At 42.7% G+C, this 27,437-nt stretch overlaps 1 protein-coding gene across 6 annotated transcripts in view; it reads right to left on the bottom strand.

Moving 5' to 3' along the window:
* Positions 1–27,437, bottom strand: part of LOC126190318 (uncharacterized) — a 592,731-nt gene that overhangs the window by 241,582 nt on the left and 323,712 nt on the right. For 5 of the 6 annotated variants that reach the window (XM_049931012.1, XM_049931014.1, XM_049931013.1 and 2 more), the window contains 3 exons: positions 26,162–26,695; positions 13,712–13,892; positions 13,464–13,598 (listed from right to left, as the gene is read on the bottom strand). In XM_049931012.1, coding sequence (XP_049786969.1) covers positions 13,464–13,598; positions 13,712–13,892; positions 26,162–26,695 — 850 coding nt within the window. The remainder of the gene's footprint in view (positions 1–13,463; positions 13,599–13,711; positions 13,893–26,161; positions 26,696–27,437) is intronic. The other variant, XM_049931017.1, reaches the window with a different exon arrangement.

Below are 27,437 nucleotides of genomic sequence, written 5' to 3'. Positions count from 1 at the left end.
GCATTTCCGAATGCCTAGTCAATCACTGTAAACATTTTGGCAATGGATTTATAAACTTTCATGCAAAATTTGATTATGTACTGTAATTCAACTGAACTTTGCGCATGGCCTGAAACCAGACCCCAATAAGAGGTTCACGTATAGAGGACATGTCCTGACTCTCCGTGACCTCACAGGAAACTAACATTGTTCGCGTAGGGAAGCTAGAACATCCACCAACTAGCTTGGGCAGATTGACCACACTGACCATCAGGAGCATTAGAATAGAACTGGTGACATTACTTTCTGGTCAAACCTTCGTACATATACTGATGAGTCAAAACATTATGACTACACACTTAATAGCTTGTTTGTCCACCTTTGGAATAAAACACGTCACCGATTCTGTGAATCACAGGTCCAACAATTTGTTGGTAGGTTTGTGGACGTATGTGGCATGGCTGCGCACAGGTCATGTAATTTGCATAAATAAAGGGCCACTGAAACTTCCTGGCAGATTAAAACTGTGTGCCCGACCGAGACTCGAACTCGGGACCTTTGCCTTTCGCGGGCAAGTGCTCTACCATCTGAGCTACCGAAGCACGACTCATGCCCGGTACTCACAGCTTTACTTCTGCCAGTATCTCGTCTCCTACCTTCCAAACTTTACAGAAGCTCTCCTGCGAACCTTGCAGAACTAGCACTCTTGAAAGAAAGGATATAGCGGAGACATGGCTTAGCCGCTATATCCTTTCTTTCAAGAGTGCTAGTTCTGCAAGGTACGCAGGAGAGCTTCTGAAAAGTTTGGAAGGTAGGAGACAAGATACTGGCAGAAGCAAAGCTGTGAGTACCGGGCGTGAGTCGTGCTTCGGTAGCTCAGATGGTAGAGCACTTTCCCGCGAAAGACAAAGGTCCCGAGTTCGAGTCTCGGTCGGGCACACAGTTTTAATCTGCCAGGAAGTTTCATATCAGCGCACACTCCGCTGCACAGTGAAAATCTCATTCTGGAAAGGGCCACTGATTTGTGTAAGCGGTGACTGCACCTGTTAGTGACCCAAATGGGTTCTGTTGGATTTACAGACGAATTTGGTCGTCAAGACATCAACCGGAGTTCACTATACTGCTCCTCAAACTAAGGTAGCACATTTCTGGCTCCGAGACGTGGACAATTATACAGTTGAAAGATGACATCACCATCGGGGAAGACATTAAGCATGAAGGAATGCAGGTGGTTCTTAGATGTCAGCGTGTCTTCGATTACTATCAAAGGTCCCACACAAGTGCAGGAGACTGTCTTCAGCAGCACAATACTGCGACTACCAGTCTGTGTCCGTGGCGTACTGCACATTTCAAACTGCCAGTCATCTCTATCGTGGAATTTGTGGAGACGACCAGTGCCCTAGTGTAGCAAAAATGTAATTCACCCACAGCTGAGAAGATTCCATTGATCAAAGGTCTAATCCAAATAGTCCCGTGCCCACTGCAATCTTAATTGACGATGTCGCTGGGTCAACATGTGAACACGGAAGGTTGGTCTGCTGCTGAGCTCCATGTTCAACAATGTACAGTGAACAGTGTACTCCGAAACAGTTCATGTATGTTACCAGCAGCGTGGTCTTCCAGCAGAGACCACCATCTATCCTACTTTACAGAGCAGACAAGCCTCAAAGCCCCATGTTCTGTGAAGAGTCATGAATGTTCAACCATTTAGTGCCTAGTGGTAGTTTCACTGTCCTAACTCTTTTCTGTAGATACACTTGACAGTAGGATGTTAACATTTGACCTGCTTCGCCATACCAGATACTCGTTCACAGGCTTTTCGTAATAACAGTATGTCCTTTGACAAAGTTGCTTATCTCAGTGGATTTCCCCATTTGCAACAAATACCTTCACTAGGGTGGCTGCGTTTACATACTTTTCATAGTGTGTCACATAGCCGCAACCTCACCAGGCGGCATCCAACCTCACAGTATGCAGTGGTCATAATGTTTTGGCTTAGCAATGTGAACATAGTTTAATGAGTACTTGGCAGGAAAAGACTGAGTGATAACGAATCTCACCCAGTTGGAAACTTCAGCACTATCGTCAAGTTATTCTGACAGTCAGTGTGTCAAAGATGAGTTTTCGTGCCCAATGCACTCAAGAGTAAATTGTTTTCTGCAGTTACTTCACACTTACATGAATATATATCCTAGAGAATAATACATTAAAGCTTGCTATTTTTAGCATGCAAAATGATTTTCTTGATTTACACACACACACACACACACACACACACACACACACACTCCATTAAAGCTTCAAAGATTATATATATATAGCTTGAACACCTGAAGATTGTATTATAATCAACAAATGTAATCATCATACTATATAATTACATGCTGCTTCAATGCACACGGAGCCTTGTGGTCTAGTGGGAAAGCATGTGCCTGGAACCGAAAGGTCAGGAGATCGAATCCCACACAGATCACAGAAATTTTCCGTCTGCCTTTAACATAACTTCCACCTCTAAATGAAGTGAGGAATCACCCATAACAAAACGCTCTTCAGACTCTACATTCAATTGCAGATCCCTTTCCCTGTATGGAAAAATGAGGTAAATTATGGACACTGAGTCGCTGATGTGGCATCCAATCTTAAGATTTGCACTTGGCCATGGATCCATATGCAGTTATTAGTTATAATGGGTAACTGTTGCAAATTACTAATTCTCTCCTCTTACTATGGAAATGTATTGGTAATGAGCAAATATAACGTATTCAATGAGGTCATGTAACTGAATATATTCTATATTGAATATATAGTGTTAGAGTGTATTGAAATATCTCAAATTATTTGAAATTTTATTAGATGTGAACTAGGTCTACGTTTGCGAGGTACAAATCCAGTAAAAACTTATTGTATAGGATTAATACTGTAATTTCCTTTAAAATTAATTAACAAATCATTCTGTCATACTATCCCCGAAAATGTACACAAAGAGCAGGAAGAGGGCATCATACATAGTTAGCATTTGTTTACAAGTAACTAACCTTACTGAACTTTAACTTTTTGTGTAATTTACGCACTCTCACGTATGTACGTATTTTGCCACCAATTCTTTGTTCATAATTTTTGATGTTGAGTGGAAAGCTTAGGTGCTATTGTTTAACAACAGTATTTATCACAATTCATAATAGGAGTGGTACTAATTGTATCTCGGATAGGAATTTGGGGAGGAGATGAGATACTGAAGTTGGGAGGTTATCAGCGGAAGCAAGAATTATCAACTGCAACAGGAAAACTGTGCTTAAACAGGATGGGGAAAGAGCTGTTCCTCAGACAGATGAACAAGCAAGGAGAAAATTGCTTATGACAGAAGTTGACAGGGGAACAGAAGCTAGCTGGAAACCTGGAACTGGCAGAGGGAAAAAAAAAAAAAAAAAAAACCTGTGAGAAATTGCAGTAACCATAATGAGAGGTGAAACTTCCTGGCAGATTAAAACTGTGTGCCGGACTGAGACTCTAAATCGGGACCTTTGCCTATAGCGGGCAACTGCTCTACCAAATGAGCTACCCAAGCGCGACTCACGCCCCATCCTCATAGTACCTCGTCTCCTACCTTCCAAACTTCACAGAAGCACTCCTGCGAACCTTGCAGAACTGGCACTCTTGGAAGAAAGAATATTGCAGATACATGGCTTAACCACAGCCTGGGGGATGTTTCTATAAAGAGAGTTGATATCTATCAGAAACCAGAAATGAGAGGGGTAATGAACCGTGGACCTTGCCGTTGGTGGGGAGGCTTGTGTGCCTCAGCGATACAGATAGCCGTACCATAGGTGCAACCACAATGGAGGGGTATCTGTTGAGAGGCCTGACAAGCGCGTGGTTCCTGAAGAGAGGCAGCAGCCTTTTTCAGTAGCTGCAGAGGCAACAGGCTGGATGATTGACTGATTTGGCCTTGTAACACTAACCAGAATGGCCTTGCTGTGCTGATACTGCGAACGGCTGAAAGCAAGGGGAAACTACAGCTGTAATTTTTCCCGACGGCATGCAGCTTTACTGTATGGTTAAATGATGATAGTGTCCTCTTGGGTAAAATATTCCGGAGGTAAAATAGTCCCCCATTCGGATCTCCGGGTGGGTAGTACTCAAGAGGATGTCGTTATCAGGAGAAAGAAAACTGGCATTCTAAGGATCAGAGTGTGGAATGTCAGATCCCTTAATTGGGTAGGTAGGTTAGAAAATTTAAAAAGGGAAATGAATAGGTTAAAGTTGGATATAGTGAGAATTAGTGCAGTTCAGTGGCAGGAGGAACAAGACTTTAGGTCAGGTGAATACAGGGTTATAAATACAAAATCAAATAGGGGTAATGCAGCAGTGCGGGTAAGCTACTACAATAGCATAGTGGCCAAGATAGACACAAAGCCCATGCCTACTACAGTAGTGCAAGTTTATATGCCAACTAGCTCTGCAGATGACGAAGAAATTGAAGAAATGTATGATGAAATAAAAGAAATTATTCAGATAGTGAAGGGAGATGAAAATTTTATAGTCATGGGTGACTGGAATTTGGTACTAGGAAAAGGGAGAGAACAAAATGTAGTAGGTGAATATGGAATGGGGTTAATGAATGAAATAGGAAGCCGCCTGGTAGAATTTTGCACAGAGCATAACGTAATCATAGCTAACGCTTGGTTCAAGAATCATAAAAGAAGGTAGTATACATGGAAGAAGCCTGGAGATAATGACAGGTTTCAGATAGATTATATAATGGTAAGAAAGATTTAGGAACCAGGTTTTAAATTGTAAGATGTTTCCAGGGGCAGATGTGGACTTCGACCACAATCTATTGGTTATGAACTGTAAATTAAAACTGAAGAAACTGCAAAAAGGTGGGAATTTAAGGAGATGGGACATGGATAAACTGACTAAACCGGAGGTTCTACAGAGTTTCAGGGAGAGCATAAGGGAACAATTGACAGGAATGGGGGAAATAAATACAGAAGAAGAAGAAGAATGGGTAGCTTTGAGAGATGAAATAGTGAAGGCAGCAGAGGATCAAGTAGGTAAAAAGACAAGGCCTAGTAGAAATCCTTGGGTAACAGAAGATATATTGAATTTAATTGATGAAAGGAGAAAATGTAAAAATGCAGTAAATGAAGCAGGCAAAAGGGAATACAAACGTCTCAAAAATGAGATCGACAGGAAGTGCAAAATGGCTAAGCAGGGATGGCTAGAGGACAAATGTAAGGATGTAAAGGCTTATCTCACTAGGGGAAAGATAGATGCTGCCTACAGGAAAATTAAAGAGACTTTTGGAGAAAAGAGTGCCACTTGTATGAATATCAAGAGCTCAGATGGAAACCCAGTTCTAAGCAAAGAAGGGAAAGCAGAAAGTTGGAAGGAGTATATAGAGGGTCTATACAAGGGCAACATACTTGAGGACAATATTATGGAAATGGAAGAGGATGTAGATGAAGATGAAATGGGAGATATGATAATGCGTGAAGAGTTTGACAGAGCACTGTAAGACCTGAGTTGAAACAAGGCCCTGGAAGTAGACAACATTTCATTAGAACTACTGACAGCCTTGGGAGAGCCAGTCCTGACAAAACTCTACCATCTGGTGAAAAATATGTATGAGACAGGTGAAATACCCGCAGGCTTCAAGAAGAATATAATTCCAATCCCAAAGAAAGTAGGTGCTGACAGATGTGAAAATTACTGAACAATCAGTTTAATAAGTCACGGATGCAAAATACTAACGCGAATTCTTTACAGACGAATGGAAAAACTAGTAGAAGCCGACCTCGGCGAAGATCAGTTTGGATTCCGTAGAAATGTTGGAACACGTGAGGCAATACTTACCCTACGACTTAACTTAGAAAATAGATTAAGGAAAGGCAAACCTACGTTTCTAGCATTTGTAGACTTAGAGAAAGCTTTTGACAATGTTGACTGGAATACTCTCTTTCAAATTCTAAAGGTGGCAGGGGTCAAATACAGGGAGCAAAAGGCTATTTACAATTTGTACAGAAACCAGGTGGCAGTTATAAGAGTCGAGGGGCATGAAAGGAAAGCAGCGGTTGGGAAGGGAGTGAAACAGGGTTGTAGCCTCTCCCCCATGTTATTCAATCTGTGTATTGAGCAAGCAGTAAAGGAAACAAAAGAAGAATTCAGAGTAGGTATTAAAATCCATGGATAAGAAATAAAAACTTTGAGGTATGCCGATGACATTGTAATTCTGTCAGAGACAGCAAAGGACTTGGAAGAGCAGTTGAACGGAATGGACAGTGTCTTGAAAGGAGGATATAAGATGAACATCAACAAAAGCAAAACGAGGATAATGGAATGTAGTCGAATTAAGTCGGGTGATGCTGAGGAAATTAGATTAGGAAATGAGACATTTAAAGTAGTAAAGGAGTTTTGCTATTTAGGGAGCAAAATAACTGATGATGGTCGAAGTAGAGAGGATATAAAATGTAGACTGGCAATGGCAAGGAAAGCCTTTCTGAAGAAGAGACATTTGTTAACATCGAGTATAGATTTAAGTGTCAGGAAGTCGTTTCTGAAAGTATTTGTATGGAGTATAGCCATGTATGGAAGTGAAACATGGACGATAAATAGTTTGGACAAGAAGAGAATAGAAGCTTTCGAAATGTGGTGCTACAGAAGAATGCTGAAGATTAGATGGGTAGATCACATACTAATGAGGAGGTATTGAATAGGATTGGGGAGAAGAGAAGTTTGTGGCACAACTTGACTAGAAGAAAGGATCAGTTGGTATGACATGTTCTGAGGCATCAAGGAATCACCAATTTAGTATTGGAGAGCAGCGTGGAGGGTAAAAATCATAGAGGGAGACGAAGAGATGAATACACTTAGCAGATTCAGAAGGATGTAGGTTGCAGTAGGTACTGGGAGATGAAGAAGCTTGCACAGGATAGAGTAGCACGGGGAGCTGCATCAAACCAGTCTCAGGACTGAAGACAACAACAACAACAACAACAACAACAACACCACAAGGAGTGAACAAAAATTTGGAAACAGCATGAGAAATGCATGCTTGAACATAAAAGCAGATGCTAGCCAAGTTTGCAGGTTGTGCTGACCAGGAACGGCACCTGTGCAATCACTCAATGCATTGCAAGCGGCAGTCATGGTCAGAAGAGTGTTCCGTGTAATTGTGATTTCATTATGTTGGGGCTCAATGTATTCGAATGTCAGCAAATTGTTGGTGCTCTTATGGTGGGTTTTTCTGTAACAAAGGGAGCTTAAGTGTTTGGAGTTTCAAGAGGCACCATATCAATTATGTATACTGCATACAACGAAAGGGAAAAACATGATCCACTAAGTCCCAACACGGATGAAAGTGTTTGTTGAGTGATCCTGACAGATGGTCAGTGAACATGATTGTGACAGAGAATAAGAAGGCAACAGCTTCAAAAGTCACTGCAAAATTGAATGTCGCATTCATGAACCCGGTGAACCGAAACACATGAAGGTAGCTCCATAAACCACAAATAACAGGACAAACCGAAATTCCAAAAACACTCATGAGTGATGCACATGCCCGTAACAGGAAAACATGGTGCCAAAGCCATAAAGCACCGACTACAGAGCAATGTCATTTAGTTGGACAGTTTTGAATCACACTGACTTCAATGTCTGGCGAAGTGTATGTCCCAAAAGAGAAACATGGCAGGGGGTTCGGTGATCATCAACCAGGACTGGTTTTGTGAGTAGGACAGGGAATCAAGTGAAACTGTTGAAAATACCTTATCCAAAAACCACTTTGAGCAGCAAACCATAGAATCAAATAATGAAAATGAGAATGTCTGAAAACATCTTATTTTTATGAAAAAATTTATGATTGCAAATGATGTTTTGTTTCTTGTGACCAGGAGGCAAAAGTCATCAACAACAGTCATGTCAGCTCTTTTGGTGCATGCGATTGCAGCCCACATAAATTTAATTTCAATTATCTTAAAACTTTTTCAACTGTGTTTTCAGTACTTTCTCATACAGTTTCTGTGTTTATTAATAGTCTTCTTTCTAGTGTGTAATGTTAAGAATAAGCTTAGCTTTTAGAGTATCTTTAGTTTTAGTAGCTACTATTTTTTATTCTTTTGTAAAAAACCTAAAATTAGGTTACTGTAATGATCTAAATTTGGGCTATTACATGTGATCTAAATCTGGACCACAGGCAGATTTTGTATTATTTTGGAAGTATACCTAGCCTGTGCTGCTAGAATACCGAGAACAAGGGGAAGGAAACCAAAAGAAATGGAATGAAACAAATATGAACAAGGTAATTTGTGCATTCAGAAATAAAGCTATATGGACACTGAAGGCTGCTAAAATACTTAACGCGCTACACTTGACGTTACAAGCAGTCACCAATGCTGAAGTTTCTCCTTTCAAAATAAATTTCATGAAAAATTGGGAGAAAATTTCTGTTATGTTCCAAACTGAAAAAGCAGCTTGTGTCTTATCTACTTCACATACAAGAGAAATTTTATGGCTTCACACTTTGTCAAATAGCTTACCAGTTAGCGACATGGAATAGTCTACAACATCGATGTAAGGCAGAGGCAGAAAGAGCTTACATAGATCTAGTTTTACGTCATAACAAAGGGACACAATTAAGTGCTCTTATGATATAACAGGTCAATGGCCTTGCTGTTGTAGTAACACCAATTCCAGTCAGAGCATCGAAATTAAGTGCTGTCAGGCTTGGCTCACACTTGGATGGGTGACCACCCAGTCAGCCAAGTGCTGTTGGCATGTGGGGTGCACTCAGCACTAGTGAGGCCAATTGAGGAGCTACTTGACTGAAAAGTAGCAGCTCCGCTCACGATAACTACAACGGCTGGGAGAGCAGTGTGCTGACAACAAGCCACTCTGTAACTGCATCTATCGACGCCTATAGGCTGAGTATGGCACGGCGGTTGGTCAGTACTGTTTGGACTGGGTTTAGAGTGTTTATTATGGTATAACATGTGGGCTAGTGTAAGACCACAGGAGATGATTCTCCAGTGAAATCAGTCACATCCATTTGGAGTTCTCTGGACATGGATGATTTTAATCATGATACTAGGGCTGCACTTATCACACAAAGCTTTATTTTTCCCTCCTGCAGTGTTCGACACAACGCCAACCGTGCAAACTTCATTGCTTTGCGGTAACGACATTCGCACCGTTTAGTGAGTTGCATTACCTTGTGAAAGAAGACAGATACCAGTTTCAATATCATTTCAGAAACAAATTTATATTTTTAGCTGTATTAAACTCTTAGTAATGAGTGGCCTAAGATGTAGCAATAGGTAAACTGCATGCTGTCATACTTTTTCAATACAAGATACGTAAATCAAATGCATGTACTTGACAATAAGCATCATTTCACAATGATTGTTACGAATTATGAAGAGGTATATAGTTTATTAAAAATCTAAGCTTTCACACTATTACATGTGAAAATCACAATTTTTAACCATGTACTTTCTTCAAAATCAATTGCAAAATCCTGTGGCACAAAAAAGCATGCAAAATGTAAATTAGCAGCTTCCTTTTCCACAAGGAAAGCAATTTTTTTTATGAAAATTATGTTCATGAAATGATGTTGCATAGTCTTATATGGGATGTATGATAATTAACTTGCAAGGTAACTGTGAGTTTATGGTCACCAGCCACTATTGATGTGGCTGTTTGCAAACATTGCATGTCAGTCCGTGGCATGGTCTTCGTTTACATTTTTGAGATGAGGAGTTCAAACAGAATGGATATGACAGTACCATACACATGATACCATATGTCAACCTTTTGTGGTGCGTCAGTTGTGTTGTATGAATGTTGGTGGCAAAATGGAACACTACAAAAATAGGGAGTGCACATATAAGCACTTCATGTATGACAGGGTTGAAGGGAATGAACAGGAAGCTGCATACTTGTACCAAGAAGCATAATCTGCCCCAGGACACCCCAAAAGTCTATTGTTTACAAGGGTGCATCAATACCTCCGAGAAACTGGGAGCTTTGCACATGCTCCATGAGCAAGTATGCTGATACCAATTACACCTTGCTTGCAGATGTGGTGCTACGAACAATCTAACACTTTCCAGGAATCTCAATAAGGAGACTTACCACACACATTCCTGGAATAAACCACAGTAGTATTTGGAGAATAATGCATCACAATGCAATATGCCTGTACTACCTCCAATGAGTTCAGAGTCTTAGTGAAGCGGACTTTGGTCTTAGACTAACTTACTGTCAACAGATGAAACAAGCTGTAGGCAACCCTCCAACTGACAGTACTTGAAAATAACATTTTCTACGCAGATGAAGCACAGTTCACAAATGATGGTGTGTTTAATTATCACAATTCTCATGTTTCGAGACACCTAGGCTCCAACCCTTTTGGTGTGCACGAGTCTACACATCAGCGAAGTTTCGCTTAGAGTATGTGGTTAGGAGTACTATGTAATCATCTTATTGGGCTGCACATATTACCAAACAAACCCAATGAACAAAATTATCATTGTTTTCTGTGGTGTCATCTAGCAGAAATGCTTGAGGTTTCCTTAGCACTATGCCAGAGGATGTGGTATATGCACAACGGTGCACCAAGACATTTTGTTGCTGTGGTGCGAAGACATCTATCGCACTGATATGCCCAAAGATGGACTGGATGAGGAGAACCTGTACCCTGACTAACCCTATGGATTTCTTTGTTTGTGCACCTTAAGATGTAGAGTAAACCACTCCATTTAACAAGGTTGGAAAATTGGAGCAAAGACTTGTCAATGCTCCTCCAGAATTTCAAAATGATCCAGGGATATCTGAAATGATTCAAACTTCTTTGTGGTGACAGGTACAGGTTTGCTCTGGGCACAAGGATGACACTTTGAACAGCTCTCGTAACTACAAGTATAGTCAGGTAACTGTTGTCATGTACATTCAAAACCCCTGCATTTCTACCAAGTATCTCTAATAACTTTTCTTAATGCTGTGCAGTACTGTTACCTTTTCCTGCCTGTGAAGATGTTTACACAGAATCAATCCAGTGGTGGCTGGTAACTCAATAAAGTTGCAATTATCTTGCAAACGGTTTGTTTGTGGATCTATGTTTACTGGGACTTTCTAGTATCACATACTTCTAACTCTATGTGTTTACACCACTAATTATAACAAACCCCTTATACCTCCAAGTGTTTTTATAGTGTGAAATTTGAAGTGGATTTTCCCCCTTCCCAGAGTGGAAGGTCAGGCCATTCAAGCACTGGATGCTCAAATGAGTGGGACAGAAGACAAATGAAGTTATACCCTACATGCGAAGCAACTACACAGTCATCTGCTGGAGCTTTATGGAACTACCTGCACCAAAAAGTTCAAGCAAGCACAAACACTAGATACACACTTCTACCTGGCTAGTGGAGTACAAACGGGGATGTGGATGTGGCTGTAGATGTGGATGATGCAGTTATATAAAGTAAAAATTGCACACAGCTGGAACGATATCAATAACCTTACTTCAAAAACTAGAATGCTTACTGCCAACACAAACTTGATAATGAACTGACAACAAAATAATGTCAATGTCGACTGAATCCTTGTCTAGGATTCACATTGGTATTCCATAATCTGATGCAGAAATGAAAAAGCAAAATACGGAAACACTTCTAAATTTGAAGGAAAATTAAGAACATACTTTTTCAACCAGTCTTCCAGAAACAAAATATTATCTAGATTTGTGGATTCAGGATTCCTGTTAGTTATACAATAAGTGCATTGTAAATAGGTCTATATTGATATGACATGTAGACATGTAGATTAGGTAGGAAGTATCAATGAGCTCAGGTAGATACTAAGTTAGATGTAGGAGACAAATAACAGCTATCTAATATAACTGTGAAAGCACACCACCTTTCAAAGCAGCAGCTGCTTTTCTGCAAATTTTACATTTCATCTAAGTATGTACAAATATTTTATATCAATTTAATGCAAGCTTTTTGTTCAGCAATGTACAGCTACTTGGTTTAACAAACTTGTGGATATTTTACTGCAGAATATCCACAGTTTTGGGTTTTTGATTTATAATTACACTTTGACCCTCTCCACATTCCTGGGCATTTTATCTTATGATTAGCCTACTGAATGAATTAGGCCTATCAAAAAGGTATTACTGACCATGAAATTTTTCCTGAAAAATTTTAGGACACGTAACAGGTAGGAGAACAGAGCTGCGAGCATCCATAATCTACCTTTTTCGTTATTCAGCATTCATATACCACATTTACTTTTTAATCTCTCTCACCCTATGAATGAAACCTACAGAATTAAATATTCTGGTGAACGTGTTTCTCCATCTGTCATTACATCTAGATTTCTGTAGCATATTCTTTGGATGCCTGCCCGGTTAGCCATTTGGTCTAACACATGGCTTTCCAGAGTGGGAAGTAGCGCCTTGTTCCCGGCACGAATCTGCCCGGTGGACTTGGGTCGAGGTCCGGTGAGACAGCCAGTCTGTGGATGGTGTTTAGGCAGTTTTCCATCTGCCTCGGCAAATGTGGGCTGGTTCCCCTTATTCCGCCTCAGCTACACTTTGTCGGTGATTGCTGCGCAAAGAAGTTCTCCACGTATGTGTACACCACCATTACTCTACCATGCAAACACAGGGATTACTCTCGTCTGGTGTGAGACGTTCCCTTGGGGGGGAAAGAGGGGGGGGGGGTGTCCACTGGGGCCGAACCACACAATAACCCTGAAAGAGTGGTTCGGTGTGGGGCGGCAGAGAGGTGAAGTGGACTGCGGTAGTCGTCGTGGGGTTGTCGACCACTGCGGCTGTGGCAGGAACAGAATCTCTCCATCATTTCTAGGCCCCCAGTTAACATAAAATACCATACAATATCCTTTGGACTGCTGTTGAACTGTCACAGTACGTGCAGTTTCTAGGCAACTTAATTCTCTTTGATATCAACACTTGCTGTTGTCATGAAACATATATCTTTACAACTGTCATAAGAGAGCAGCAACACAATATTATTACCACCTTAATTGCTCATGAACTGCAGCAATTTTGTTAATCACCAAGACATATATTACATTATCCTAAGCTACCACAACTTAGTACTAGATGGATAATTTGTGCTGCACTGTAAAACTTTCTGCAGCAACAACATTAACAGAAATTTGAAGATATTGTCTTTATTACACAATGATACGAAATAATCATTTGGAATTGATGGCTAGGAGGCTCCAATTGGGGAAGTTCACCCGCCGGGTTGCAAGTCTTATTTCAGGTGACGCCAGATTGGGCGACTTGCATGTCAGAAATGATGATGCAACACCCAGTTCAAAGGCACAGAAAATCTCCAACCTGACAGGGAAACGAACCAAGGCCCGCTGCATGGTAGGCCAACACGTTACCACTCAGATAAGCAGGTGGACTATTACACAATAATTCCTGGAGTAGGAAGAACAAAGTGTGTACTCACGCAGCCTCCTTCATGCTGGCTCTAAGCACGGATGACCATTCCCCAATAGAGTTTAACTTGCAGGAGTCCGCCTCAGAATCCCCATGCACATTATCACCAGTGGACTGGAGACCACCCAGTGATCCATCAAGCCGGCTAGAAAGAGAGTGTAAGCAAAAATCACAATAAGAAATTATCCAACTGTTGAGTACGTGCAGAAACGAATTGCAAAAACAAATTTTGTTGTGTGTACAAGAAATATAGTCTACCTTTCTGCTGTACAGTCAAACGTGCTCCCTTCGCTCTGTTCAAAGTCCAGCATGAGATCATCTGATGCAATGCTCTCACAGGGAGATAGTGTGTCAACTGACCCAGCCCTGCTTAATCGGCGACCTCGTTTCAGACCTGGACTTCCCTCCGCTGATAGAGATGCAATGTGCTGTCTGACTGCTACAAAAATCATACCATAGACAATGTAACATTTTCAATTTTATGTTATGAATATCATTAAAATATATCACATACTTATAATAAACAAATGAACAAAGGGAGAAAGGAAAAATATAAAGAATGAGTAGACTTAAGGCTTTTTCAGAAAGCTCCTACCATTAAAATGACCAATAGTGGATCTCACATTGGTAATACATCGAAATCATGAAGGACCAATCAGGCAGGATTCCACTCAGTACTCTATGCTCATGTTAGAATACCGAACAGATTGCTGTTGACTGCACTGAGACATGCAGCCTCTGATGACACCACATGCCACTGTTTCATCAATACAAATTAGTTGATTAATGATACTATTTCAACAGTAGCTTATCACAGCACTTGGAAAACGTCACCCATTAAACTTGTGAAAGCTGTGGAGCATTACCAGAAAAAAATATTTTGAACTAAATAAACTTAAACCCTGATCAAGCAATTATTAGTTAATCTAGACTAAGCATACTGCTTATGAGTAAACACAGTGACTACCTCGTAAAATAGTTTTATTATACATATCATTGTTAGGTCGAATGGTCTTTTACACAAAGCAGTACTCAGAAAATATAGGGAACAGACATTTGAAGCTGACTGCAGAATGATTCCACTGTCACTAGATAAGAAAAATTAGCACTCATGTGGAGGTATATTTGCAAGTGGACCTGGAAAGGAAATGAGTACTAGTGGTACAAGGTACCCTCAACCATGCACCACACTGTGGCTTACGGAGCTTGCAGACACAGATGGAGGCAGGAGAGGGGAGAATGAGGGAGAGGGATGGGAGGCAGGGGGGAGCGAGGGAGAGAGGTGGGGAGGCAGGGGGGAGCGAGGGAGAGGGGTGGGGAGGCAGGGGGGAGCGAGGGAGAGGGGTGGGGAGGCAGGGGGGAGCGAGGGAGAGGGGTGGGGAGGCAGGGGGGAGCGAGGGAGAGGGGTGGGGAGGCAGGGGGGAGCGAGGGAGACGGGTGGGGAGGCAGGGGGGAGCGAGGGAGACGGGTGGGGAGGCAGGGGGGAGCGAGGGAGACGGGTGGGGAGGCAGGGGGGAGCGAGGGAGACGGGTGGGGAGGCAGGGGGGAGCGAGGGAGACGGGTGGGGAGGCAGGGGGGAGCGAGGGAGACGGGTGGGGAGGCAGGGGGGAGCGAGGGAGACGGGTGGGGAGGCAGGGGGGAGCGAGGGAGACGGGTGGGGAGGCAGGGGGGAGCGAGGGAGACGGGTGGGGAGGCAGGGGGGAGCGAGGGAGACGGGTGGGGAGGCAGGGGGGAGCGAGGGAGACTGGTGGGAGGCAGGGGGGAGCGAGGGAGACTGGTGGGGAGGCAGGGGGGAGCGAGGGAGACGGGTGGGGAGGCAGGGGGGAGCGAGGGAGACGGGTGGGGAGGCAGGGGGGAGCGAGGGAGACGGGTGGGGAGGCAGGGGGGAGCGAGGGAGACGGGTGGGGAGGCAGGGGGGAGCGAGGGAGACGGGTGGGGAGGCAGGGGGGAGCGAGGGAGACGGGTGGGGAGGCAGGGGGGAGCGAGGGAGACGGGTGGGGAGGCAGGGGGAGCGAGGGAGACGGGTGGGGAGGCAGGGGGGAGCGAGGGAGACGGGTGGGGAGGCAGGGGGGAGCGAGGGAGACGGGTGGGAGGCAGGGGGGAGCGAGGGAGACGGGTGGGGAGGCAGGGGGGGAGCGAGGGAGACGGGTGGGGAGGCAGGGGGGAGCGAGGGAGACGGGTGGGGAGGCAGGGGGGAGCGAGGGAGACGGGTGGGGAGGCAGGGGGGAGCGAGGGAGACGGGTGGGGAGGCAGGGGGGAGCGAGGGAGACGGGTGGGGAGGCAGGGGGGAGCGAGGGAGACGGGTGGGGAGGCAGGGGGGAGCGAGGGAGACGGGTGGGGAGGCAGGGGGGAGCGAGGGAGACGGGTGGGGAGGCACGGGGAAGCGAGGGAGACGGGTGGGGAGGCACGGGGAAGCGAGGGAGACGGGTGGGGAGGCACGGGGAAGCGAGGGAGACGGGTGGGGAGGCACGGGGGAGTGAGGGAGAGGGGCGGGGGTGGGGTGGGGTGTAGAGAGGGAGAGGGGTGGGGGTGGGGTGGGGGGTAGAGAGAGAGAGGGGTGGGGGTGGGGTGGGGGGTAGAGAGAGAGAGGGGTGGGGGTGGGGTGGGGGGTAGAGAGGGAGAGGGGTGGGGGTGGGGTGGGGGGTAGAGAGAGAGAGGGGTGGGGTGGGGTGGGGGGAAGAGAGGGAGAGGGGTGGGGGTGGGGTGGGGGTAGAGAGGGAGAGGGGTGGGGGTGGGGTGGGGGTAGAGAGGGAGAGGGGTGGGGGTGGGGTGGGGGGTAGAGAGGGAGAGGGGTGGGGTGGGGTGGGGGGTAGAGAGGGAGAGGGGTGGGGTGGGGTGGGGGGTAGAGAGGGAGAGGGGTGGGGTGGGGGGTAGAGAGGGAGAGGGGTGGGGTGGGGGTAGAGAGGGAGAGGGGTGGGGGTGGGGGGAGAGGGAGAGAGGCGGCAAGAAAGTGAATCAGTGGAAGCTTACTATGTTTAAAAAAATTCATCTGATATCCTAATCTTCAGGTTTTTTTTTACCCAACTGGTTTATAAACCAGTTCTGAGGTCGATCGATACAGTAGAATGAAAATGAAACATCCACAAACAAATTTTCATTTATATAAAGAATGTACCATTGGAATTCACTGTGGCAGCATTTTCATTTGATGTGATTGTGGAATAGCATCTATAAGCTATGGTTAATGCCATGATTTAGCAATTATGAAGCCACGACATGCACAGCTCCATGCTTTAGCTTCAAATATTTTAATGAAATAAGCATGGCTAATGTTCCAACAATTTACAATTAGCAAATGCGGCAAGGGTTTAACGTCCCATCAATGGAGGCATTAGAGTTGCAGCAAAAAATCAGATTGGGAAAGAAGGAAATTATCCTCTTCCTTTTCAATGAAACCATCACAGAAACTGCCTTAATCAGTTCAAGAAAACTACAAAAATCCTAAAGCAATATGACCCAAGAGGAATTTAAATTGTCTTCTCCAATGCAGGCCCAGTTGCTTGCACTGTGCCATTTGCTTTTTCATTTCAGATGGAGCAATGTGGTTCTTCATAATGTAAGCTGCTCCTAGTGAAGTACTTCACTTCCCCAGTTCCCATTTAAATGTTTGTTTATTTTGGTCACATTACATTTTTATGCTTGAGTGAATTTCTAGGTGTTTTCATCCTTGTTCTGCGACCTTAGAGCAACACATTGTTCAGAGAAATAAGAACCACACGAAAATGTAATATCTACTAAATATCGCAAATGATGCAGCTTAGGCAGTATAAAACTAAACTAACTGCTATACACTCAGCTTTCACAGCCACCATTACCTCATCCAATAGCTTTAATAAAAAGAGACAACAATAATATAATAAACAAAAATGCGAGTGCAAAAAAGGGAACACATATCATTCAACACTCCATATCAGAAGTTTTTATACTAAACCTTTCTTTTTCAGTAAATCAACATTAGGTTACAACTGGTTATCGAACTGGCTACATAAATGGCAAAGGATTACTTAATTTAATGTTACAGTAAAATCCTATGTTTATATTTTTAAACATCAAATAAATTTCATCCCTTTTGTTCCTTATTTTACATACATACAACCGTATTTTCAGTTGTCATATGCAACACAAAGTAAATCTGAATGGATATTAATTCCTTAACACACACTGTGAATGAGGAGACTTAACTTGATGACTGACAAAGGAGTTCAGATAATGCTCACCATTCATGCCTTATACCAAAAAGCAAATGAATGAAAAGATCATCATGAACCTGAAGTATGCACAGGACAAAATTCAAAATAATGACAAAAAATATGTTTCGAAGTAATTTCAGCAAAATGTAGTGTTCTCACATTGTACATAGGCTTGCTGTACAAGCTGTTACTAAATATGTTGAATTATATCAATCTGCTGCCTTGGCTGTTATTACTACAGCCATTCTGAAATGTATGCAATGCTTAACAGCTATAACACAACTAACATACAGGGTATAAGCTGTTGTTTGTTTAGTTGATAAAATAAAAATACAAATTACAGAGTTAGTTTGTTTTGTGTCAGGGCACAAAAACAACTGAGGTCATACGTGCCTGTGACAGAACAGTAGAACACAAAAACAGGAAAGGAGTTAGGATGATGGAAGGAAAGACAGCTAAAAACTGGGACTTCCTCTTCAAGAAAGATCCATAAAATACTCCATAGAGACAATGGGGGACCTGAGCTTCACCATATTGCTACAATGGATAAACAGTAGAACACAGTCGACATCTCCTGCATTGCTCACTAAAACAGCCGATAACTCAGACGGCAAACATAAATTAGAGTGTAAGTGGTTAAAGAAAGGGTGTTCTGTCAGGGAATGGCAAACAGTCAAAGGTTGATGACAATGAGCGCAAAGTGGGGGGGGGGGGGGGGGGGGGAATCACCACATAGCAAATAGCGATAGCTAAAACAATAGTGCCCAATGCACAACCTAGCTAAAATGATTAACTCGCAGCGAGAGGCCCGAGAGGTGGTCAGTCAAGCTGCTGGGGGAGGTTTAATTCCCTGAAATTACATAGTATAAACTGTTACTGACATATCTGTGGTATAACCTGTTAATCACATATATTTGGATTACAATCCACATAGTTGTCTATGTCACACTATTCTAGAATCGTGGAGAGGTTGGCCTGGTGCACAGTGAAATGAAACATGTAACCTATTGTCATGATTGTAACTCTGAAGTCCAGTGATGTAGTAAAAAATTTTATGCACATCTAATGGGTTGTACTTTGTAAGTTCTCTTTCTACTGTGTCGGTTGAAAAACCAATGGTTGCTTTACATTTTGTATTTTCATTGTTTTATATCTGGAACATGTTACAAACCCTTGAGAAGGGCTGCACAACCAGAACTATGTGGTAGTGAAAAATATAAAATAGAAGGATGTTTTGAGCCCAGCAATAGGAAACAGTGCAACAAAGTGATATCATTCAAGAAGTTTTCAGGGTTGTGGACCTGCATAATTAGAACTAAAATACTGTTTCAAAATACTTCATATTGATATTGGCACACCAACGAGATTTGCTTACTTTGGGTCTATCTAGCATATAAACCCTCAAAAATTTTATAAAACTCTTTTCATAACTGGTAACTGTTTTTCCAGACTTGAAGTCATGCAAATGACATCTCCAGTCTCACATAACACATCAACAAATCCATGACACACTTAGGCCTACCTAGTGATATCAACAAAATATTTGTGTTATTTCATTGCCTTTTTCCAGTTGATACTGCATGGATATTTTGCTTCTGTTATTTATTTGGTAGTGGAATATTTGGTGCAACAAAGGATGAGAACACAAAAACATGGGAAAGACTTATTATCTCTTCAAGCCAGCAGCACAATTCTTGGAGTCAATAATCAAAACAAGAATATCAACATCATGATTTAACATCTCTTACTTTGATCTGGAAGGGAGTTCATTACTTTATGTAACACATTATTAGATAATAATGACAACAAATTGCTTCACATCATTATTACCTCTATTAGTATAATGCTCCTTTGGTGATTATTATCCAGTTTCTTGCCAGAAGTCATGCCACACACATTTCATCAGTAGTTCATATACATAGGAGATCAATTTGAACTTCTGCACTTCGGTGCACTAACCCGGTATGTGTAAGTAAATACTGTTAATTTCTTTGTGCCTTTTTAATTTCTTTATTTTATCCATTAAAAATGGCTGGTGAAAGCTTCTTGTTTGATGCAGCTCTCTGTACTAGTGCATCATGTGCCCATCTTTTCACCTCTGCATTACTATGGAGATTTACATCAATTAAAGCCTGCTTACTATAGCCAAGCCTTCATCTACCTCCCCCCCCCCCCTCTCTCTCTCTCTCTCTCTCTCTCTCTCTCTCTCTCTCTCTCTCCCCTCCATTAGCAAACTCGTGGCACTTTGATGTCTCAGGATTTGTCAATCATCACCATAATGTTTTGCTTTCACTTATGTTGATCTTACAAATTCTTTTCAAGATACTAGGAACTCTGCTGCTCTCTTCAACTGCTCTTCCAAGTCCTTGCAGTCTCTAGACACAATTACATGTAATCAGCAATCCTAAGGGTTTTTATTTCTTCTCCCTCAATTTTAATTCCATGTGCCACTTCCCTCTCATGTCCTCCAACTCTTATTATTGCAGTCAGGTTTCTGTGCAAGTTTTATGTAATCTTTCACTCCCTGTGTACTGTCCTGACTATCTCTAGATTCTCATGCCACACACACACACACAGACACAGACACAGACACACAGACACACAAGAGAGAGAGAGAGAGAGAGAGAGAGAGAGAGAGAGAATGTTTCCTTTCTTCAGATTTTCTTATGAGAGTAGCTGTAGGTCAGTATTGCCTCACATACTCACAGTTCTCTGGAAACCAAAACTGACCTTCGTTGAAATTGGTGTCTACCCAGGGGCGATGGTGAGGTGGGGGGCGGGGGGGCTATAGTTCCCCCCCCCCCCCCCCCCCCCCCCCCTCGAAATTGAGTATCGTATTTCACTGGATAAAATGACTTCAGAAATCAGTGAATATATTACTTCAACAGATTCACTCATTTTTTTCATAATTATGTAGCAATATAGGTTGCAATATATTTCAAACACATTTTAACAAATAAATAAAAAATAAATAAATAAAAAAAATTACAAGCTGTAAATAGCTTACTATCTAAACCAATAAATATCATTCAACTTAAAATGAGCGTCTTATTATTTATTAATATACATTGGATGTATATTAATGTACAAGTACCACTTACAAAAATCAAGAAAGCTAAATATGTGGGTATGTCTACCAACACACTAATTGCTGTCCCCAGATAAAAACCTGGAAATTGCCAGGCATCTCAGTCAAATCTTATTATTTTCCCGGGCACACACATTCTGTAGACACGTTTTTACCCCAAACTCCAAAACAGTTACCAAAAACTACTTTCAGCAATGTCAAATTTGACCAATTTGTCGGTGGAGGACCCCATCTCGACTTTTGTTAAGCGATATTTCATTCCCTAAGACCAACCGACTTCTAGGATCGCCCCCTGTGTCTACTAGTTTTTCCTTCATTCTGTAAATAATTTGTGTCATCTGAATTTCGTAACCAATACTTATTAAAAGGGTAATTCTATAATATTTACATGTGTCAGCACCTGAATTCTTTTGAATTGGAAATATTACATTCTTTTTTAAATCTAATGGTATTATACATTTCTTATATCTCTTTCATACCAGGTAAAATAGTTGTCATGGTATGTTCTCCCAAAGGTCTCAATAATTCTGAGGGAATGCTGTCTACTCCATGTCCTTTGTTACAATTTAAGTCTTTTAGTGGTCCATCAAATTCTTCTCTTTGTGTCATACCTCAAATCTTCCCTTCATCTTCCTCTTATTCCCTTTCTGTACCATCTTTAAGTTAGCCTCCTTAGTACAGCATTTCTACATATTCCTTCCACCTTTTAGTGCTCTCTTCTTTGCTTATGTATGGTGTATACTAAGTTCTCTTCTATGCGAAAGTTTCAATGTTCTCCCAACTGAGCTATTTTGGTTGACATGGATGTTTGCTCTTTTGCATGTCATCATTTCTCTGTGCCTCACTGGTAGTTTCACAATCGTCTTCACCTGACAAGAAAAGACGCGGCAGTGAGACATTTTCCCATTGCTGCCCAGTGTGCAACCAAGAATGAATGTTCACCAAGTATCCAAGAATGAATGTGCACAAATGGCACACTGCCTCACAGTGGTTGTTCATATTAGACAGAAGATCCGGTCAGTATTGCCTTACAGACACTAGGTCTGACCTTTGCATCTATCAATGCATACTGCCTCTTGGACATCTACCAACAACACCTGCTGCCTGTCAGCTGCTAACAACTCATCCATCAGCACCTATGGTGTCTATTCAATGCAATTGACAAGGGCTCTGGACAGATTCTAGCATGTCACGCAAAACTTTGCACTGAAGTCTGTTCATGCTACTGATGCAGAGGAGAACCAGTATCTCTTCTTTACTGTTTCCCAGTCATCAGAAGCCCACCTGCATCACCAGGAGAGATACGGCACGGCACGGCACGGCACAGCACAGCACAGCACAGCACATCACAGTCCATCACCCATCACATCTGTCCAGCCCTCCAGTTTTCAGTAGACCATGGCACCTCGTACTGGAATGACTTGCTGCTACTAAAGCCAAACTCAAGGCTATGCTTCGGGATGGCATTAGTCACAGGTCAGACACCCCCTTGTCCTCTCCTCTCCACCTCGTGCTGGAGGAGGATGCATCCTGGTGACCCTGTGGTGATTATCGAGCTCTCAGTGTCTTAGTACACACGTCATCCTAGACAGATATCCGATTCCCAACCTCCACTACTTCGACCATATCCTCAAGAGGCACTTCGGTGTTCAGTATCCTTGAGTGGATGAAACAATGCATGCAGATATCAGTCACCATGGGGAACACCCTGAACACACCCATCACATCGTCCTTTGGCATTAACAAATCGTTTTTCGTAACATTTGGCCTCCAAAATGCTGCATAAAGATGGTAGCTATTCATCGACAGTGTGTACATGGCCTACCCTATTGATTCACTACCTCAGTGACAAAGTGGTATTGTGTTCTTCATCGTACCAATACCAGACAGCATCATCCTCCTGCAAAAGGAGTTCAGGCTATTCAGCACCCACAAACCTGCCAGTTCCTGAGAATGCTGAATTTCTACCATTGACCCCCCCCCCCCCCACCCCTCCTCCCCCAAGCACAGCCTTCAGTCAAGAACTGCTGAGGAATTACCTCATTAGTCCCAGAACAAAGGGCTACACTCCCATTCCTTGGAGAGTTCAAATGGATGTGTCTTTTGTGCTGCCGAGTAGTTTTGCCAATGCTGCACTTCTGTATCACCCAGCGCATGATGCCCAGCTGGCACTGGTGCTTGACACCAGCCTGTATGCCTTAGGAGCTGCCTCGAAGCAACACTTCAGTGGTTCTTGGTAACCACTGGTTTTCTTCTCCAAGCAGATCCCTCACTGGTCTTCAGGAACTTCATGATATTTACTGACTGCAGACCCATCACATATACCTTCCAGGAGCCCAACAATCACTTGCTCATGATGCCAGTTCCACCAATTGAAACATATCTCTAAGCTGAGCACAGATATTCAGCAAATCTCGGGACCGGACAATACAGTTCCTGAATGCCGGTCATGCGTCGGCAGGGTCACTGGTTGCGTTGATTTTGCCACACCTGCTGCGGCAGATGAGGTTGATACAGAGCTGTGCTCTTATTGCAAAGACCCGACAAATGGTCTCAGACTGGAGTGTGTGTCTTCCCCTGGTGCAGACACAAAACTGTTCTGTGGCAACTCCACTGGCAATCTAAAATCTTCCCCGACAGATTCTTTCCACTGCCAGGCCTTTGACAGCATCCACAACCTGTGCCCCCTGGTATTAAAGCCACTACCAGGTTTGTTACCCATTGCTATATGCAGCTGGCATCCACTTAAGACTGTTGCATCCGAGCTCACTGCTGTGTCACTTCAATTCACAATTCCTAACATCTCAACCAAAACTGCAGCATGAGCATTCATGAGTACATGGATAGATCATTTTGATTCCCCCTCCACATCAACACAGATCATAAAATGCAATTTGAATCCGAGCTGTTTAACAAGCTTGCCCAAATATGGCATTTATCATCAGTGTATATCACCCAGCCAGCAATGCTACAGTCTAGTGATTGCACTGCACTTTGAAGGCCACTCTAATGTGCCACAACACAACATGGACTACTGCACTCCCCACTGTCCTGCTCTGTCTCCACACTAGTTTGAAGGCAGACCTCAATGCCTAAGTGGCCAAGCTGGTTTATAGGGAACACCTCCAGATACCTGGAGAATTTGTTGTGCCCTCTGCCAACATTTATACCTACAACATACTGGCTTCCCTGTATGGGCTACACCTGCCCATCCTCAACCCCGGGCTCATTGCATGGCACCCCACCAACATTCTTTCCTATAGATCTGGCAACTGTCAAGCACGTAATGACCCAATTTGAGCAAGGCCTCGTCTCCAGCCTCCATACTCTGATCCTCACCAGACTGCTGGGCAAGGTAGCCATGTGCTAGAGGTTGCTTTAGTGGGAACACCCAGATGGTGTCATTGGACCACATACAGCCAGCCTCAACCTTCCCATCTGAGCTTGCCTCTACACACACCCCTCTCATGGTCTCACCAATGTGACTGGCACCGGCGCCATCACCGCCATCAACTAGATCGTCAGTACAACCATTGATTCAAGACTGTCAATCCCGAGCTGGGCGACTAGTACTTGCCAACCCAATTTGCCAACACGTTTCGCTACTACAGGGATGGTGTGATGACTGCCATCTGCATTTACCAAGTGCAACCAGCCACAATATCATTATCTGTTCCAAGTTCCAAACTTACAACACAGTCACAACACAATGCTGCTAACATGCTTAACCAAGCTGCGAGCTTACAGCATCAGCCGCAGCCTGGTGCTGGTATTCAGATGGGCCAGCTGATACAGAACTAGAAATACAGGAGTCAAACGGTAAGGTGTGGTAGCCAATTACTACAAACTGTAGTTTTATCCCACTTTGTGCCCAATTTTGAGGTCCAACAGGATTATGGACCAAAGGGAATCTGATGTGTTCCTGCTGCAGCAGCTTCACTGGATATGCATATAATTACACTCACACCGGCACACGTCACAGCGTGCAAATTTGATACGTGTGTGGAGACAGTGCTGCGAGTTCAGTGGTCGCCTGCGAATGTGTGTGCATCTCTCTCTCTCTCTCTCTCTCTCTCTCTCTCTCTCTCTCTCTCTCTCTCTCTAAGTAGTACTTTCAGTGATATAGACACTCTCAGTGAATTTTGCCTACACTTCTGAGTTTCCCAGTTGTCATCTTTAGGCTAAGATAATTAGAAGAAATTTTGTCACAGTTTTGTTGCAATATTATGCTGTTAATTGATAATCTTACCTCTGACAACTTCCAAGTCCACATATTTGCTTTTTTTATTTATTAATTTTTTTTTATTTTTACACCCATCATTGACAGTTTAGTTTTCCTGCTGGCAGTGGTGTAATATTATGAAGTATGAACATGTTAGATAATTGCAGACACTCTACATTAGTACAATCATTGTGTCATGAGTATTGCAATGAATGAACAATCTTTTATACTGTGTAACAGGGATAAAAACTGAAGTTAATGTACAGTTATGTCCAGTAGTAAGCAAAAGTGTTCAAAAATATTACAGACTACACTGGCTAATGGGAAAACATATTCCAAAGTAGGAGCTATTATGCTCATGCCAACAGTGTAGTAGTTCACTAACTTCTGTATAAAACAAGAAATAAATCCTCACCTGTGTGCCTCTTTTGAGCCTTGTCTCTAAACATCTTATTGTCATCAAGATGGTAGAAAACCAGCTCTGAATGGGCTAAGATGAAGAAAGGAACCGTAAAAGGCTTTGTTGAAATAGTCATTTATGTAATCGCCTTAACTAATCTAGAAAAACATAAAAGTGAAGGTGGCCGAGAAATTAATTAAATCCTCTAGCAAAGGAACATGCAGCGATCAGTAAATCATTGACTGAATCAGAAAAAGCTAGAAATGTGACTTGCTTTGATATAATGTGGCTTCAAGATAATAGTTAGCCTTAAGTATGGTAATTTCCACATGGGTCCTTGATATCAAAGTGACAATGGATAGATCATAATGTTCCAGTACATGCAAAGTGCTTCCTCTCATGACACATTGGATGCATTCTAGTTAATGTTCTTGATCACAGGACCAGTTACATAAAGAGTTTATGGAGAAGCACTGGCAATAGCCTGGTACGGTTATTTAGTATATCAACTTACACAGAGCATGCAACTTTTAGCAGCTACTGAAAGAGAATGGTACAATATTTTCTAGTCAGTTCTGAGCCCTTTTTGAGCTGACATAATGTTGATCCCCTGGGTTTCATTTAGCTAGAGGAATGCTCCACGTATCAAGTATCAGTTCCACGACTTTTGTCCTGTCACAGTAAGCTGTTCATTATGATTTTGACACTGTACGCACTCAAATGTTCAGTTTCCATGATTTCTGCCTCATCCAACATCATTTAATGCATTCCAGAATACGATTCTAGTTTTGCATGCAATTTTACCTACCTGGTCGAGGACTGGAATCAACCAGTGTGGTAGTATTTTCCGTGACTGACAGCAGGAGGCTACTGCAACCTGCTGATGAGGAGGTGAGGTCCGCAACAGCTGCACTGCCAGCAGTGCCACTACCACCAAATGTCAGACCAGGTTGGTCAGCAATTTCATCATCAATCAGAAAATCTCGCCCTTCAGACAGTGAAAGAGAGTTCGAAGCATTGGTAGGTGTTCCCGGACTTAAGGGGCTTGCAACTTCACGAGAATGGGGGTGGGATGTCACTGCTACTGAACTTGGCCGTTCTATTATTTTCTGTGATCCATCTGCATCCTTTTCTTGAGAGTCAACATGATCTGATTCCTGTACTAAGCTGTGTGTATCCAAACACTCTGACACATCTTCTGAAGCCTCTGAACTAGCTGAACCACTGCTTATCATACTATCAGCTGGGCTTCGCTCATCCTCAATTAGTGTTGCAGAAGAGGACGCTGCTATTGCAGCGAATAAAGTGTCCTCGATGGTTACGCGCTTGTTTGGCTCATAACCTGACACAGAATGAAACATTGTGTAACAAATATAAAAATAACATGACTCACAGGAAAAAAATATTAAAGGCAGTTATTTAAAAGACTATTGTGTTAGTGAAAATCTGAGGGAAGACTTGAAATTTAACCAAATTAATCATCACATTATCAATTCTTATATCTTGATAATCAAGAATTATTTTGAAAATTTGTGAAACTGGTTGTCTTTATTTTTATTATGAGACAGGTTAATGTAAAAATCATTTGGCATCATCAAGCTGTAAACTGCAGAATACATTGGAACAAGACTAGTGAAATGGCTTAGCAATGATCTTGTACTGAACTATCAAAACCCTATATTTGCTGATGGCATGATCACAGCTCAAAAACAAGAATATCAAACAATAGCAGAACAATAGATGATCAGATATAAGACTGGTTTATTACAGGCACACTAATATGGAATATGACAAAAGCTGACAGCATGCATTTACAGGTAGGTAACAAAGCCTTCCAGACACTAAAAGCTGAAAGTGAAGAACTAAAAAAAATAAACGAAACCAAATGTCTGCAAGTTCTCTGTTTCTACATATATACTGCAACCAACGGAAATCAACAGAATGACAGTTTGTACAAGCACCTCAGATAAATTTTTACCTGGACTTAGAATTTATATCAATGGGTCAGCATTTGAAAAAAAACTATTCTATTTATATTCTCAACTTTTTTAAGAAAAGTGAATAATAAGAACACTGCACATACT

The sequence above is a fragment of the Schistocerca cancellata genome, chromosome 1, assembly GCF_023864275.1.
Source record: "Schistocerca cancellata isolate TAMUIC-IGC-003103 chromosome 1, iqSchCanc2.1, whole genome shotgun sequence".
NCBI lineage: Eukaryota > Metazoa > Arthropoda > Insecta > Orthoptera > Acrididae > Schistocerca > Schistocerca cancellata.
The sequence above is the reverse complement of the archived record's forward strand: the minus strand, read 5'-3'. Positions and strand labels throughout refer to the sequence as shown.